The sequence below is a fragment of the Lactuca serriola genome, chromosome 3 (assembly GCF_051521515.1).
Source record: "Lactuca serriola cultivar US96UC23 chromosome 3, Lser_US96UC23_V15, whole genome shotgun sequence".
NCBI classification, from domain to species: Eukaryota; Viridiplantae; Streptophyta; class Magnoliopsida; order Asterales; family Asteraceae; genus Lactuca; species Lactuca serriola.
In genome coordinates, this window is record NC_136410.1 from 267,348,658 (window position 1) to 267,365,336 (window position 16,679).

The 16,679-nt window shown below is 38.3% G+C and overlaps 1 protein-coding gene across 1 annotated transcript; it reads left to right on the plus strand.

Moving 5' to 3' along the window:
• The first annotated feature begins 10,432 nt into the window (after window positions 1-10,432).
• LOC145094904 (cytochrome P450 82A4-like) lies at window positions 10,433-12,312 on the plus strand. The gene is made up of 2 exons (XM_079032887.1): window positions 10,433-11,203; window positions 11,449-12,312. Exons 1-2 carry the CDS (start codon window positions 10,448-10,450, stop codon window positions 12,079-12,081), a joined length of 1,389 nt encoding a protein of 462 aa, XP_078889013.1. The 5' UTR covers window positions 10,433-10,447; the 3' UTR covers window positions 12,082-12,312.
• The last annotated feature ends 4,367 nt before the right edge of the window (window positions 12,313-16,679 follow it).

The following is a 16,679-nucleotide window of genomic DNA, read 5'->3' on the forward strand; positions in this document are numbered from 1 at the left end:
GAGGGTTTTTCCACAGTTTCCAAAGCTGCCTTTATCTTGGGCGTTAATTGATGAGGACCAATCAGACTGAGTTTTCGATAAGACTCCATTATTGTGCTATTGAGTGGAACATAGCGAAACATGGTTTCAGGAACAGAACCAACATGAGTATATTTGGACTCATGGGTGATAATCACCTTCTTGGTGTGAAAAGTAGCCACATAGGATAACAAAACATCCTTCATCACCGGAATGTTTAAAGAAGAGATGGCACGTTGCGTAACTATCATCCAGGATCTCCCACAAGAAACCTCTGAAAGCTTGGTCGAAGAAGTGACGCTTTGCACTAGTTGAGACCAAATCAATGATCCATAGTCAAAATTGAGACCATTGTAAAGACCATAAAAAATGGTCATAAAGCAACTATTAGAACCGTCTGACCCTACTACTCTCTCACCCAAACCCTTGTGAAGTAGAGTTAATAACCCATTCCATTGGGGTGGTAGACATGAATTCTTGAACTTTGAAAAAGAAACCAGGACCTCAGTATAGCCCATCTCATAGAACATGGTAAAGAGCTGTGTTGTTGTAATAAAATCCGGAGAGATGACTGAAGCATTGACTTCAAGCCCTAACAACGAACAGAATCGAACTTTTGAAATCGAAGTTTTGCGACTAAAGATCTGAAAGTAAATCTTATCCTTGTTCTTATCATATGAAGCACTGGAGTAAACCTCTGATAACAGAGACATCGGAACAGATTCCACTTGAGAGAGTGCTAAAACCAGTGGAGAATACTTGAGGCATTCAACGACTTGGAGCATGTAGTAGTCGTACAAAAATGGATTCAGATCAATGATCAAGTTCTGGTTGGGTTTGATCACCAGTAGAGAAGATGAAGCATATTGGTCATGGTGAGAATATGAATCCGCCATTATTGAATAAAAGAAGATGAACAGTTGAGAATGCATGTTATATTTAAGAGATGATGAAGAAGGTAAGGAAGGACAATGGGTGTGAGAAACCCTTTATATACCATTGCGATGAGAGAGAAAGAATCTTCTGTTATAATTACACGATCTTTGAACCATCACCTGAAAAAGCGGGATTTGACAGCTTGGTTTCCCTAGATAAATCATCATCACGCGTGCGGCTAGGAGCCGTTGCAAATGCACGCACCCTTTATCGTCCTCATCTGTTAAAGTGCTTGAAATTCTCATCCACACAATGCCTTGTCAACTTAAATTTCTGCATGTACAACACATAGGACATCCAAAATGCACTTGAAAACGATCATTAGTATTGTGGAAAATTTTAAAAAAATTTCGTGCAAGAGTGTCAAAAATAAAGAAACAAATCAAACGTGTATAGGATGTGAGTGATGTCTTAAACCGACATAAAGTAGTTGATTCCAGGCACGAATCGCTTCCTTCAAAGTCAAGAGAGACTTGAAGTGCTTGCATGCTTCCCCGAAAAATTACGATCGAATGTCTGTTAATAAACATCGAAAGGCTTCTTCTCAACTATCAGCTCTAAGGGTGGCTAATATCCAACTGAACCTCGATACTTAATGTAAGACCGAAGGTCAGGCGAAGTACTTGTGAGACCGATGTGGTCTGTTGAACAAGTAGGTGAGATATATGTATGAGTGGTTAAGTATTGAAATCTCAAAAAAAAAAAAAAAAAAAAAAAAAAAAAAAAAAAACTGGACCTTTTTGGAAGAAACGCCTTGGTATTAGACAATTTCATAAAAATCTCGCATAAAATGAAAAAGAGATTTCAACTGGTAACAAGTTAAATCTTGAATCTGAAGATTCACCATTAATTCTTTATTGGTATTGGATTGTGGGTCTCACTCAGTATGTGGTAAACGTATCTAAGATCATCAACACAGATTTTGTGTAACCATAAACCTCAGTGGCAAGAACCGAGAGTCTCAAGGGTTACGTTTGTGAACCGAAAGTAGATGAAGAATATGGATTAGGTGGTTAAAGAACCGAAAGTACCTGTGCTGTAAAAGATTGACAAAGCAGTAAACTCTCAACTACTTTGATACAAGTAAGGTAGCTCGTGACTTGAGAAAATTTTAGCCTGATTGGGTAGAAACGATAGCTATTGATCGAATCATTAAGGCCTTACTCAGAGTCTTTAAGGCTTTGGTCTACATGCAACAGCATGCTTCTAGGGACACCTAACTAGTTGTATAATGAGAATTTTCATACCTTCCCTTGTTGTAAGATCATGAAATTTCTATGTCTTTGAAACCTTTAAAGATTTTAAAGTGAGATAGACCGAGCATTCAGCAAATATTGGTTCCTGAAAAGTATAGAGTCGAGATAGACCGAGGGGTCGGCTTATATCAGTTCCCTAAAATTACGGAGCCGAAATAGACCGAGCGGTCGGCTTATATCGGTTCCATATTTTTCATGAAACAAAAATAGACCGAGCCTCGTTCTATAACACTTAGCTAACCCTTTACGTAGACAAAAGGTGTTTCGATACAGATTCTGCTTCGATCATGCCTAATCTATGTAATATTCTATGAAAACTCGTTTCAGGTAATGCTTTAGTGAAGATATCGGCAAGCCGATCTGATGATCGAACAAAATGAACTTCCACGTTTCCATCTTGAACATGGTCTTTGATGAAATGGTATCTTAGTGCAATTTGTTTGGTCTTGGAGTGCTGCACTAGATTATGACATATCATTATTGTGCTTTCAGAGTCACAGTAAAGCGGAATATTTTTCATGCTTAAACCATAATCTCTGAGCTGACTTTGTATCCAAACTACTTGCGATGTACAGGATGCTGCAACAATATATTCAGCCTTGGCTGTTGAAAGTGACACACAAGTCTGCTTCTTTGACTGCCAACTGACAAATTTGCCATCAAGAAATTGGCATCCTCCCGTTGTACTCTTTCGGTCCAATCCACATCCACCAAGATCTACGTCTGAAAATGCTTGAATGAAGAAACCAGAATTTGTTGGATACCATAGACCGAGAGATGAGGTTCACTTCAGATAGCGAAAGATGTTCTTCACGGCTATCATATGAGGTTCTCTAGGATTTGCTTGAAATCTGGCACAGTAGCAAACCGAGAACATTATATCTGGTCTACTAGCCGTCAGATACATTAGTGATCCTATCATTTGACGATAGAGTGTCATGTCTACAGCCGGTTTATCTAGAGATGGCGTCAATTTAGTGCCAAACGCCATAGGAACTTTCACTTTCGAATCTCCCTTCATTCCAAATTTCCCTAGCAAGTTCTTGGTGTAAGCCTCTTGATTTATAATTATACCTTTTAGTACCTGTCGAATGTTCAGTCCAAGAAAAAAGTTAATCGAACCCATTGCGCTCATTTCAAATTTAGTTTCCATCAACTTCCTGGATTCAGCTATTAGGCTAGTATTCGTAGAGCCGAAGATGATGTCATCGACATAGATTTGAACAATCATCAAGTGTTCGCCCTCTTTCTTACGAAAGAAGGTTGGGTCAACCGAACCTTGTTTGAACTTACACAATTTAAGGAAACGAGTTAAGGTTTCATACCATGCTCTCGGTGCTTGCTTTAATCCATACACAAATTTGTCTAGAACATAGCAATGATCAGGATAATTTTCATTTACGAAACCCGGTGGCTGTTCTACGTACATTGTCTCTTCCAGTTCTCCATTTAAAAAGGCGCACTTCACATCCATTTGAAAGACTTCGAAGTTTTTATGAGCAACATAGGCAAGAAATATTCTCATTGATTCCAATCTAGCTACTGGCGCGAATGTCTCTTCATAGTCTATTCCTTCTTCTTGGCAGTATCCCTTCACCGCTAGCCGAGCCTTGTTCCGAATGACGTTGCCTTTTTTATCCATCTTGTTCCTGAATACCCATTTTAGTCCAATCACAGAAGCGTCCTTAGGAGTGGGAATCAATCTCCAAACGCGATTCCTTTCGAATTCATGGAGTTCATCTTGCATTGTCTGTACCCAATCAGAATGATCAAGTGCAGTATTAACAGTTTTTGGTTCGATTTTGGAAACAAATGAATTAAACATGCAAAATTCGACTTGTGAAAATAATGCAGTCTGCTTCGCTTTCATTTGAGAATGTGTAAGAACTCTTTCTGATGTTTCACCAGTGATCTGTGTTTTGGGGTGATCCCTTGTCCATTTAATCAAGGGAGGATAATTCGGATCATAAGCTGGATCCAATTCTGCATTGACCTCTTCTTCTAATTCTGACTCATCATCTTCGTCATTTGAATTGTTATTCTCCCCCTTAAATGGCAAAGTATATCCAACATCAGGTTCAAGTATTTCTTTCTCAGTTGGAGTGGAATGCTCCCCCTCGGTTGGAGAGGGAATTTCCCCTGCTGTTGGATGTTGTCGGATGCATTTTCTTCCGAATTTATGGCCTTTTCGGGTTCATCAAATAACCTTGTGCATTCTTCAAACAAGTTTGAAATTGGAGTTGAGACAAGACCAGTTTCAGGGAAGATTTCTGGTGTGGTGCTGTCGGTTGATTGAATTTTCTTAACATAACTGTCATCAAAGGTAACATAGTAGGTTTCTTCGAGATGCTTGGATTGTTTGTTTAGAACCCAATATGCCTTTGAGGTCAGTGAGTACCCAAGAAATATCCCTTCATCTGCTTTGACATCAAACTTGTTTCGGTTCTCCTTAGAGTTAAAGATGAAACATTTGGAACCGAACACATGGAAAAATTTGATGTTGGGATTTCGGTTGTTAAGGATCTCATATGGGGTTATGGTGAATCTATTGTTAAGAAGTGATTGGTTCTGAGTGTAGCAAGCACATGCGATGACATCAGCCCAGAAGTACCAAGGAAGTGAGGCGAAAGATAACATTGTGCGTGCAGCTTCGCATAGAGATCAATTTCGCATTTCAACGATTTTGTTTTGCTGTGGAGTGTAAGGTGTGGAGAAGTTGTGAGTTACACCTCTTTCAGCCAAGAAGTCTTCAAACTCCTTATTTTTAAACTCCAGCCCATTATCGCTTCAAATGTTCCTTACAGTATTTCGTAGTTGCACTTCCACCTGCTTGATGAATGCTTTCAACTTGGGAGTTGCTTCAGATTTCTATTTAATAAAGAAAATCCAGGTGAAGCATGAAAAATCATCTACAATTACAAGTATGAATTTACTACCACCGATGCTTTCAATGGCCGAAGGTCCACATAAGTCAATATGCAGAAGCTCAAGAGGTTCAATGATTTTTGTATTGATAAGCGTGGGATGACTCTTTCGGCTCTGCTTGCCCATCTCACATGCTGCGCAAAGGTGCTCCTTATCAAATTTCAGAAGAGGGAGACCTCGAACATGATCACCCAGCACCAGTTTGTTGATATCATTGAAGTTTAGATGCGAGAGTCGTCTGTGCCATAACCAGCTTTCATCGGATTTTGCTTTAGCCAGTAGACATATCAAAGGTTTTCCCTTGATGGGGTTGAGATTGAGAGGATACATCTCTCCCCTGCGTTGAGACTTCAACAAAACTTTCTTTGAGTTCTTCTCAATGATTTCTGATCCTTCATCATCAAACGATACTTTTAGACCAGTTCCAACCACTAATTGTGAAACGCTGATGAGGTTGTGCTACAATCCTTCCATGTACGCAACTTTTCTAATTGAGAATTCACCATTTGTTATCATACCATATCCTTTTATTGTTCCAAATGAGTTGTTTCCATACTTCACACATCCACCATCTTTTAAGGACCAAAACTCCCTTAACTCTTCCTTCCTTCCTGTCATGTGATGTGAGCAGGCACTGTTAATATACCATTCGTCGTCGAACTGCTCGTCACTTAACACCTGCAAATTTAAACAGATTTAGGAACCCAAAGTTTCTTGGGTCCTGGTAAGTTTTTCATAGAAAAAGGAATAACAACAACAAGATCAACCAAATATGCTCTTTTAACTAAAGTGGTTTCATCTTTGCGTTTTATGGTGTACACCTTTATTTTATTTTTATCTTGTTTGAATTTAGGTGTAGTAGTTGATGTTATGTTAGGAGGAATTTTCTTTGGATTTCCAGGTTCAGATGACTTTTTCGTAGTGGTGTTATCCGTCTCAGAGTCAATCTTTCCTTTTCCTTTAACATCCTTCAAGGATTGTTTCTCGTGTGCTTGGTGAGAATGACCGAAATATGATTATCGTCCCTCATCCTTGTGATTCGAACTGAGAATAGAGGTTTGGCTCTTATCCTTATGTTTCGAACCGAGACTGGAGGTTTGGCTCTAGGATATGAAGTTAGGATTAAAATTGGGATGTTGGTTATGAACTTTGGTGTTTTGAGGACCGAAACTGTAGGTTCGGTTCTTGGAGTAAAAGGAGCTTGGACCGAAACTTGGCTTTCGGTTCAACTGACTGCTTGCCTTGTGCGATTGATTACTAGCTTGAGCATGCTTCTTGATTTGGACAAAGTCAGGATTTTGAGACTTCCAAAAGTGTTTTCTCTCATTCAAGTTTTTCCTGTACCTTTGATTTCTTTGACGCTTTTGATCGACTAGTTATTTTTGAGATTTGTGGATATTGAAGCTTGGTTTTGGCTTTGGATTTGGATTTTCTGTATGAGTTACGGCCAGATTGAACTTCTTCATGGGTTCTTCTGGTATCTCTTTTGTTCCACTCGTGCTTGGTTTGGCAAAGCTTGAGGGTTTGTTTATGGGTTCTGGAACGTATCTGCCTTTCACCCTCCATGATGTTTGCTCTGACAGGCCAACAGTTTCATCTGCATTATCAATAGGAGCTGACCAGAAGTAATCGTCACATCCTCCAGCGTTGTCTTGATCTACCAAAATTTTAAGTTCCATTGTTTGTCTTTCAGATACTCCTTTAACTGCATAGACTTGATTTGGAACCGTTTGTACCTTTTGGTAGACCACTGCCTTTTCTTTGAGTTTCTTCAACTTGTTGTCCGACAAGCGAGCATATTCAACTGAGTTTTCGGATATAAGCGGTTTTTCAGTCTCGGTTTCGCTCCTCAGAAATTCTGAGCAATCGACTATGTCTTCCACCGAGATCTCGCTCATCTCACTTTCAACATCAAACTCAGATGTACTCTCAATATTCATCTTATGTTTGGTCATCAATTTGGCATTTGATGAGTTAAATGATTTTAAGGTCTTGGTTTTGATTTTTGACTTATCATTTTCATCTAAGATTAGTTTTAACATGCATTTATGTTCCTTAGAATCAATGAAAGTTTCAATTTTGTCCAGACCTATTTTATAAGGAATGGAAGTTTCTTCCTAGGACATGATTGATTCACATTCGGCAATGACCTCATCTTCCTTAAACTCAAGGAAGGGCAAGATCATTTTATGAATCTTTTTCCCTATTTCACAATCTAAATGCAATTGCGTGATATTAGTATATAAACGTTTAGCAATCAAGCAAAAAACATTACGTTGTTTTAAAAGTCTCAAATTGTCTCGTTGTAAATAAATTATTTCATCCCTAGCCCTAAATAACTCCTGCTCCTTTAGCTCAATCCATATTTGCCTCTCCTCACTCTTCGTTGATAACCTGCTAATTTGGTCAGTTAGGTTAGAATTTGTTATGCGAGTTTGCATGAGACTTCCGCTTAGATTATTAAATTTGAATTTTAGTTCATTTAATTCCTTTTCATAATCAGTTGCTGGAATTTTAAGAGATTCAAGAAGGGATTGTACCTTTTTGATCAAATGATCGCAGTCGTTGATCTTTTTACTGACGGGCTTGGCTGCAAAACATTTGTCTTCATCAAGATTCGGTTCCTTATGCTCACTTTCGGTTGTTATTCCAGCTGTCACCATCAGGCATCTTCCAGTCACTTTCTCATTTTGTTGTTTTGTCATGAAAGCTTTACCGTGTGTTGGCTTTCTCACCTCTTCATCCTCCGAATTTGTGGACCACACCTCAACCCCGCCAAATTCGTCATCAATCACCTTTTCTTGAACAATCAAAGCGTTCATTGGACCAGAACTAGTTTTCTTCTTCTTTATCTCTTCAAGCTTTCTCATATGGTAAGCTTCATCATTTTCACTCTCTCTTCTCTTAGCTAACTTTTTCAACATGCAGTCATTGGCAAAATGATTCTAGCCGTGACAGTAATTGCAATCATACCCTGAGTCACCCACCAGTTTGCTCTCCTTCTTTTCATCCTCCTTCTGAGATGTATTCTTAGACTCTTCCTTTACCTTTTCTGAGCTATAGCTTCCCTACCAGTTTCGGTTCTTATTGACAGGGAATTTCTTCCGAGTAAACTTCTTTAGGTTGAACACCATCATCGCATACTCGTCAGTAGTAAGATCACACTCTGACATATCATCTTCACCTTCTTCTTCAATCACATTTTTGTTCTTCGAGATAAGAGCAAGTAAGCCGACAACAGAGACCAACTTTGCTTCTTTTGACACTGTGCTTTCATGTGACTTTAGAATTCCCATAAGTTTCGCTAGGGAATAAGCCTTGAATTGTTCATGCGCTTTCACAGTCGAGACTACAGCCATCCACTCGGGTCTTAAACCGTTCAGGAAGGTGACTTTCTGTTCAATACCTTTCCTTTCAATACCATGCTTTGTCATCTTGCTGAGCAGATGATTGTAGCAATCAAACATTTGAAGCAAGGTTTCTTCAGGTTTTTGTGCAAACGCTCCGAACTCAGAGAGAAACAGAGTTTGAATAGAGTGCTCTAGATCCTCGTCGGTTGAATACAGTTCTTTCAGCCTGTCCCATATCTCCTTAGCTGTAGTGCATGAACTCACTAGCCGAAAGGTGTTAGCTTGTAAGGCGAATCTGATCATTCTTAAAGCCTTGACATTACACAACAGTTTATCTTTTTCACCCCGTTATCATCAGATCCAACCACATAATCTTCAAAGTGATGTGCCCATACTTCATAATCTTGCGTGTAAAGAATGGGCACTCTGGTAGTAGATCTAATGTTGTTGGAGATGTTAATGGGCACTCTGGTCTAACTGCTCATCTACCGTTCATACCCTCAACGTGTGATTGAATCTTTCACTCGCTTTCATTTCCTAGCCACTAATGCTATTGGAGATAGAGAGTTGGCATCAATAGAGAAGTCATGGTCTCCTTATGGAGTTTGTCGGCCTTTGATTCTTGGCTAGTTTTCATATGTAATTCAGAGTCTAGGTGCTTTTTCAGGCATTTGGATTTTACTGTGTATTAATGTTGTTATGTGATTATATATATATATATATATATATATATATATATATATATATATATATATATATATATTAATTTCTTTCGATATACTTTGCCAAAGCTAGAAGCAGATGCCTGTTTCTTTTATAAAATTGCACTTCTCAAAAAACATGATTTAGTGCTAATCATCGATATATCAATTTATAAATTATTATTTAGAGAATTAATATCAATCTTGTTTCGTGGAATGCAAAGGAATTTGAAAGAGTTGAAATGAAAGATTTTTACATTTACGTCTTTAGGTGACAAATTGATTAACTTTAAGAGTAAATTACACGAATGGTCCCTATGGTTTGGGGTAATTTGCATGTTTGTTTCCTAACTTATTTTTTTGAACGGAATGTCCCCACTATTTGATTTTGTTTTGCCTTTGGTCTCTATCTTACAAAAAAGGACTATTATGCACTTGTTTAAATAAATTAAAATGGTCTTTTTTCGATAAGATAAGGTGAGGTGGGGGTGAATTGTGGGTGTGTTTATTTAAATAAATTAATAAAAAATCGAGGAAAAAAATAGACTTTTAAGGTAAGACGGGGACCAAGCGCGTAACAAAAACCAATAGTAAGGACCTTCCAATTTAAAAAAATAAATTAGGACCAAACACACAAATTAGCCCAAACAATAAGTTTCATTCATGGAATTTACTCTTAATCTCATTTGGTCAAAAACATTAACAGAAAGATTCTATCATTTTTGACACAACACCATGAAACAAGACCATGTATATGTCATTCTTAAATTATATTCCCTCTTAAATATATGTTTATGCTAAACGATCATTAATTAAATTTAATAACACAATTGTATCCAGCAAACTTTTCAGCCAACTTTGTTGACTTTTACATTATTAGAACCATTCCATTTGAATATATATATATATATATATATATATATATATATATATATATATATATATATATATATATATATATATATATATATATATATAAAACGTTAGCAGCCAGGGGAGTTCAATCTCTATATATTATGAACCCTGTGTATCATCATTTTCATAATTCATTCTGGACGTAGAAAGCATGGAGCTGTTTCTCCCATTTTCAGCCTCTATAGCAGCGATTGTTTTTTCTTTGCTACTAAAATTCCTGCTGCAAAGCTTAGAAGGAAAGAGAGTGAAGAACAGAGAACCACCTCAAGCAAAGGGCCGATGGCCGGTAATAGGACACCTGCGCCTTCTAGGTGGACCTGAATTACCTCTTAGGGTCTTAGGTGGCATGGCAGATAAATATGGCCCCATTTTCACCATCAAGCTTGGTGTTGACAATGTTTTGGTGGTGAGTAACGCTGAGATGGCGAAAGAGTGCTTTACCACAAATGATAAGGTGTTTGCAAGTCGACCCAAGTCAATGGCAGTAGAACACATGGGCTATAACTATGCCATCTTGGCTCTAGCTCCTTATGGTGACTACTGGCGACAAGTGCGCAAGATCTTGACACTCGAGGTTCTCTCTCAGCGACGCGTGGAGATGCTTGGACCTCTTCGTGCTTCAGAGGTTAAAGCATCCATGGGAGATATATATAATGCTTGGGTAAAGAATAAAGAGAGTGGAAGTTCCGACATGGTAAAGGTGGATATGAAACAATGGTTTCAGAACTTGATATTAAATGTTGTGGTCAGGGTTGTTTCAGGAAAAAGGTTTTCACCTGATGACAAAGAAGGGGTTCGATTTCAAAAAGTGATAAGGAAATTCTTTGTGTTATTGGGCACATTTGTGGTGTCTGATTTTATTCCATATCTCAAGCCTTTGGACCTGGGAGGATACGAGAAAAAAATGAAGATGACAGGAGAAGAGATGTACGGAATTGTAACAGGATGGCTAGAGGATCACAAGAGAGTGAGGGCGGAGGAAAAGCAGCAACATGAAAGAAGCCAAGTCTTCATGGATGTTCTGATTTCGGTTCTTGAAGGTGCCTCCCCAGAGGAATTCCGTGGTTTTGACCATGATACCATAATCAAGGCTACATGTTTGGTAAACCTTATTAATCTTTCTATATCTCATCATCATTATGAGCTACTATTACTAGCTAGAGTTTGTTAATTAATCGTTTAATTATATATAGTTTCTTCCACATTCATTATAGTACGTATTTGCAACAGTTTTCAGTGGCAAAGATAAGCTGTGCAAAAAAATAAAATCAATTATCAGCATGCATGCATGCATGTTGCTTGAAATCTAGCTAATATAAGAAATTTGTTTTAACTTCAAACTTGCAGACTGTTTTAGCTGCGGGATTGGACACATCGGCTGCAACGTTAACATGGGCTTTATGTTTGTTGCTCAACAACCCAAGAGTATTAAAAATTGCCCAAGATGAATTGGATGAGCATGTTGGAAGGAAGAGAGCAGTAGAGGAGTCGGACCTGAAGAACCTTGTTTACCTTGACGCAATCGTTAAAGAAACACTGCGTTTATACCCGCCTGGACCTCTAAACCTTCCTCATGAGTCCATGGAGGATTGCGTTATTGGTGGCTACAAAATCCCTAAAGGCACACGTTTATTGACTAATCTTTGGAAAATTCAACATGATCCTAATAAATGGTCACATCCTGAAGAATTTCAGCCAGAAAGATTCTTGACAAGTCGTAAACATGTTGACGTCAGGGGAAACAATTATGAATTGCTTCCTTTCGGTAGTGGTAGAAGAGTATGCCCTGCTATTCCCTTTGCTCTTCGGTCTTTGCATATAACTTTAGCTACTTTAATACAACAATTTGTGCTTAAAAACCCATCGAAAGAACCCATTGATATGAGTGAAAGCGCTGGAGTGACTATCAGCAAAGCCATCCCACTTGAGGTCCTTCTGGCGCCTCGTTTATCCCTTGATATGTACCCTGTTGCTCCATGATATGTGAGCTTCAAAGCAACTACAAGCTCCAATGCCACCTGACGATAAGCCCGAACCCCAGACCCGTTGAAGATTGATTGGAAGATAATCACGAATAGACTACTGACTAGCCTTATCAACAACTTGTTTAGTCATACTAAGTTTGTTTTCGATCATCCTTATTTTTGGATGGTTTCTACTTACTGTTGTTTGTAATCTCTCTCTATATACAGAGAGCCCTCCTTGGTTTATAATTCAATCGTCAATAATAAATAATTCTTAGCATGAAAATATTATTTCCATATTTACTTAGTATTGTTGTTTACATGAACTTTGTTCAAAGTAAAACGTGTGTAAACACGGAAAGAATTCGAGTAATTAAGAATAATATCCGTTTAAAAATAGAATTAAGATATCAAACGTAAACAATCGCCATCAAGAATACTGTGAAAACTGAGGCTCGATTTGATTTTCCTCTGTGCGTAGTTTTCTTTTCTCTCCTCTCTATTTTACGCTTTCAATCATGTCGGTCTATCTTCCCAGGTGTTTATCTCTCTCTACACCAACCCCTCTCGATTTGATCTTCATGTGTCTCACTTTCTCTTCCTTGTATGGATCTGTATCAATAAGGGTAGAATATGATGGGATTCCGGAGGGAAAAATAAGTAATCGCACCATCAGGAAAACTAAAATTTTGAAATAAAATATAATTATATGCATTTATAATAATAGAGTTTTGTTTTATCAGTTTCTATTATTTATTTTTTTTGGAAAGTAACATCCTTAACGAAAGTTTCGCGCTAGTTTTCGTGCACCGATTAATTCTTTGCTGCAAACATAAGGTTGTGCCTCATGATCTTCATGATTATGGGGTTGAGTAGTGTCAAAATTTGAACATGTATCAATAGGTTATCCAATATATCATTTCTCTCATGTTTGTTTTACAAAATGTTTTTAGAAAGAAAAAAAAATGTGAAATGAATTGCAATTGTTTATATGTTTGGTTCAAATAGAATGAAATATGATTTGTGTTTGGTTTGGTTCACATAGAATGGAATATGTTTTTTGTTTTGTTTTGCAAATTTGTCAACGTCATTGAAAATTAATTAGGTAATATAACCAAAATGATATTTTATTGATTTTTTTGTAATTTGTTATTATTTAAAAAATGATAAGACTTCCATTTATTAATTTTCACCCATTCAAACCTACATGGGATTATTCATGTGGGCGAGTGTGTGTAGGTGTAGGTGTAGGGTGGCATGATGTCGGTGTTGGCGTTTTGGCATAAGCCTTTTATCTTAGGTTTGTAAGTGTGAGCATGGGTGTGGTGAGGCTGGTGTGTGGGGTGTTTGTGTGGGTGTGGCGGTGAGGTCGGTGCGAGATTCTTACAGCGCATTTAACCAAGAAGGTTCAAGAAATAAGTGAATATATAAAATTAATCAAAGAGCTAACTTGCATAAATTTATTGATGTTGCATCTAGAAGGATGAATGTTGTATAGATAGTGAATGTCATACGCATAAAGCCAAATAGCAAGATTCTTACAATGCATTTGACTATAGCTAATAGAGCTTATATGTTTCCTGAAGAAATACTATTGGTTGAGATGGTAAAGTATTACGATAACGAGTGACAAGAGATGATGGTTTTTACCATGTTTGATCTCTCAATACAAAGTTTAAGTTTTATAGTAAAACTGTGTAAATCATTTCATGAATGTCTCCATTTAGATAAACAATTTTTACATCCATCTAATGTAGATATAGGTCAAAACAAACCATACGTGCACAAACACCAATATGGTTGTAAACGTGAAACATAACCAACATATTAATATCAATATGATTGTAAATTTTCAAGATAACCAACATATATTCAAGTGACCTAAAGTGCACTCCAAAATACTTAGATTAAGGCTGGCTCCGCACGTCTGCTTACACTTTACAAAAAATTAACCTACAACACCTTCACATTTTCACCATCATCTTGATTTTATCATTTTTTATGTATAGGGACCTCCTTGTTTGTATAATATGTGAATACATGAAATTTTGAACTTCCACCTTTTTTTTGAAGGTTTGACCCACCCTGAATTGTTTTAGATGAAGCTCCCCATGTGCGCATGTAGTTGACCTACTCAAGTCCTTAAGAAGTATCTTCCTATTATCTTCGTGAAATTCTGCAAAGTGATAATCATCACTATCAACAACTTCTAACTCTTCATCAACTATGTCATTTCCTGTAGTTGTGATATGATTGTTTAAAAATTTCGTGTTCATATACATCCACAACAATGTGGAATTCACTCCTGTCTACATCCACGTCAAGTTGTACGTTACACCCCTATACATTGTAGTCACCATCATCATAATCATCTCCACTGTTTTTAGAACCATATATACTCTGAATAAAGAAAGCATGTCCACTCTCACTATAGAAAACATCTCCAAATTTTTGTTTTAATCTTACTGAAAACCATAACATCAAATGTCATATAATAAAACCATGAATCGTATGTCTCAAAATGCCATAGTAAATGTATCAATTCAAAACTGAATTCAATATCATATCAAAATGTCTGAATAAAACTCCCAGGATAAAACTGCAACTGTAGTGTGTGCCATGCCATCAACCCGAGCTTTTCCCCTTGCTAGCGGAAGTACCTGAAACCAAAACTGAAACTGTAAGCACAAAGCTTAGTTAGCTCCCCCAAACTACCACATACCATACAATAACACATAAAGCACATACTGGGCCTTGCCCAGTGCATCGGACCGAAATCCGGAAACTGCATCAGACCGAAGTCTGGAAACTGCATCGGACCGAAGTCCGAAAACTGCAACGGACAGAAGTCCGGAAACTGAATCGGACCGAAGTCCGGAACTAAACAAGGCCTTGCCCTCTGCATCGGACCGAAGTCCGGAACTAACCAGGGCCTTGCCCTCTGCATCGGACCGAAGTACGGAAACTGCATCGGACTGAAGTCCGGACCTGACTGAACATAGCATAGCATAAGCATAACAGATAGCATAAACACATATATTGCATACTACATCGGACTGTAGTCCAGAACACATAACACAAAGACATTCTTGAATCACAAAGACATCAAGCACACTGAACTACTACATCGGACTGAAGTCCGGAAAATACATCTAGCTAAACAGGTCGGCATTATGGTCGTAGACCCGTTCCTACTGGAAGGAAAACTCACCTCGTAATGCTGGCTATTAAGATGCTAACTCTAAAACTGGCTGACTACTGCTTCGGAACTCTCCGACTACAAATCCCAAAAACACTAGATCAGGTACTGATAACTGCCCTCAGGGTAAAATGACTATTTTATCCCTGTTCAAAGTCAACTTCTTGGTCAAATTCAGCTTTCACTTGACCGGACTCACCGAGTCAGGGAGTAGACTCGCCGAGTCCCTCCATCACTAGATCTGAACTCTAACTCACCGAGTCCATTCCTACTCACTGATTCACCCTAAACTCTCAAATCGGGGAAAAACCGGGGACTCGCGACTCGACTCGTCGAGTCTGAAGAACAACTCGCCGAGTCCCAAGCATCACATTACTATACATTCGATTTTGCTCGATTCCAGTGCATCCAATTCATAGATCTGGGTTCCTAGGACTGATTTCACACGTAAAGTTTCTAACTTTACGTTCATGCATGCTCATAAGAAGCTCAAATTCCCAATAAAGAGCTAAAAGAAGAGATTTAGGTTTGGAATGGTGTAACACCGAAAATTTTAAAACAATTTTTCTTTTAAAAATAATCATTTAATTCTAGAAACACTTGTTGAAAATCTCATTCATAATCAAATTACAAAACATAACTCCATTTTTACTTGCATAGTAAACCAGGATCCTCAAAACATGACTCTTTCTCTGGTGTGTACAATCAAGCCGGTGTCGTCCCGTGATCCTGAAAGAAACCTGAAACACATACATAACACAAAACACTGTAAGCACGAAGCTTAGTGAGTTCCCCAAAATACCACACATAACACATATTAGCCACTCGAGGCTATAACTCTGTGGGTCCGTGGACCCTGCTCTGTGAACCCTCTGGTTCTAACTCTATGAACCTTCCGGTTCTAACTGTGGGAACCCTCCGGTTCCAACTCTGTAAACATGCACAGCATAAATCACATAGAAATAATGCAGTACAACACATAACATACATAGCATACAAATACTCTATCACATAACTCTGGTTACCTACTCAAGGTAAAGTATAATGAGAAGACTCACCTGACAAGCAGAAAGCAGATATCCCCACACTTGAATCTCGAACTCGCCACTGCCTAACACGTAAGGCAAATACTCTCATGAATATAACTCTCGAGACTAGAATCAACCCTCTCATGGCACCCTCTTAAGGGTAAAAGACTATTTTACCCCTCTCTTGGCCCGAAAGGCCACATCGCTGACCAAACACTAAAATTCAACGGTCAACTCTTGGTCAAAGTCAAAGTCCTCAGTCAAAGTCAACCCTCCTGGTTGACCCTGCTCGCCGAGTCAACCCGTCGACTCGTCGAGTCCCCATGCACAAAACTTCCCCAATCCGCGACTCAACTCGCCGAGTCACCCCGAGACTCGCCGAGTCCC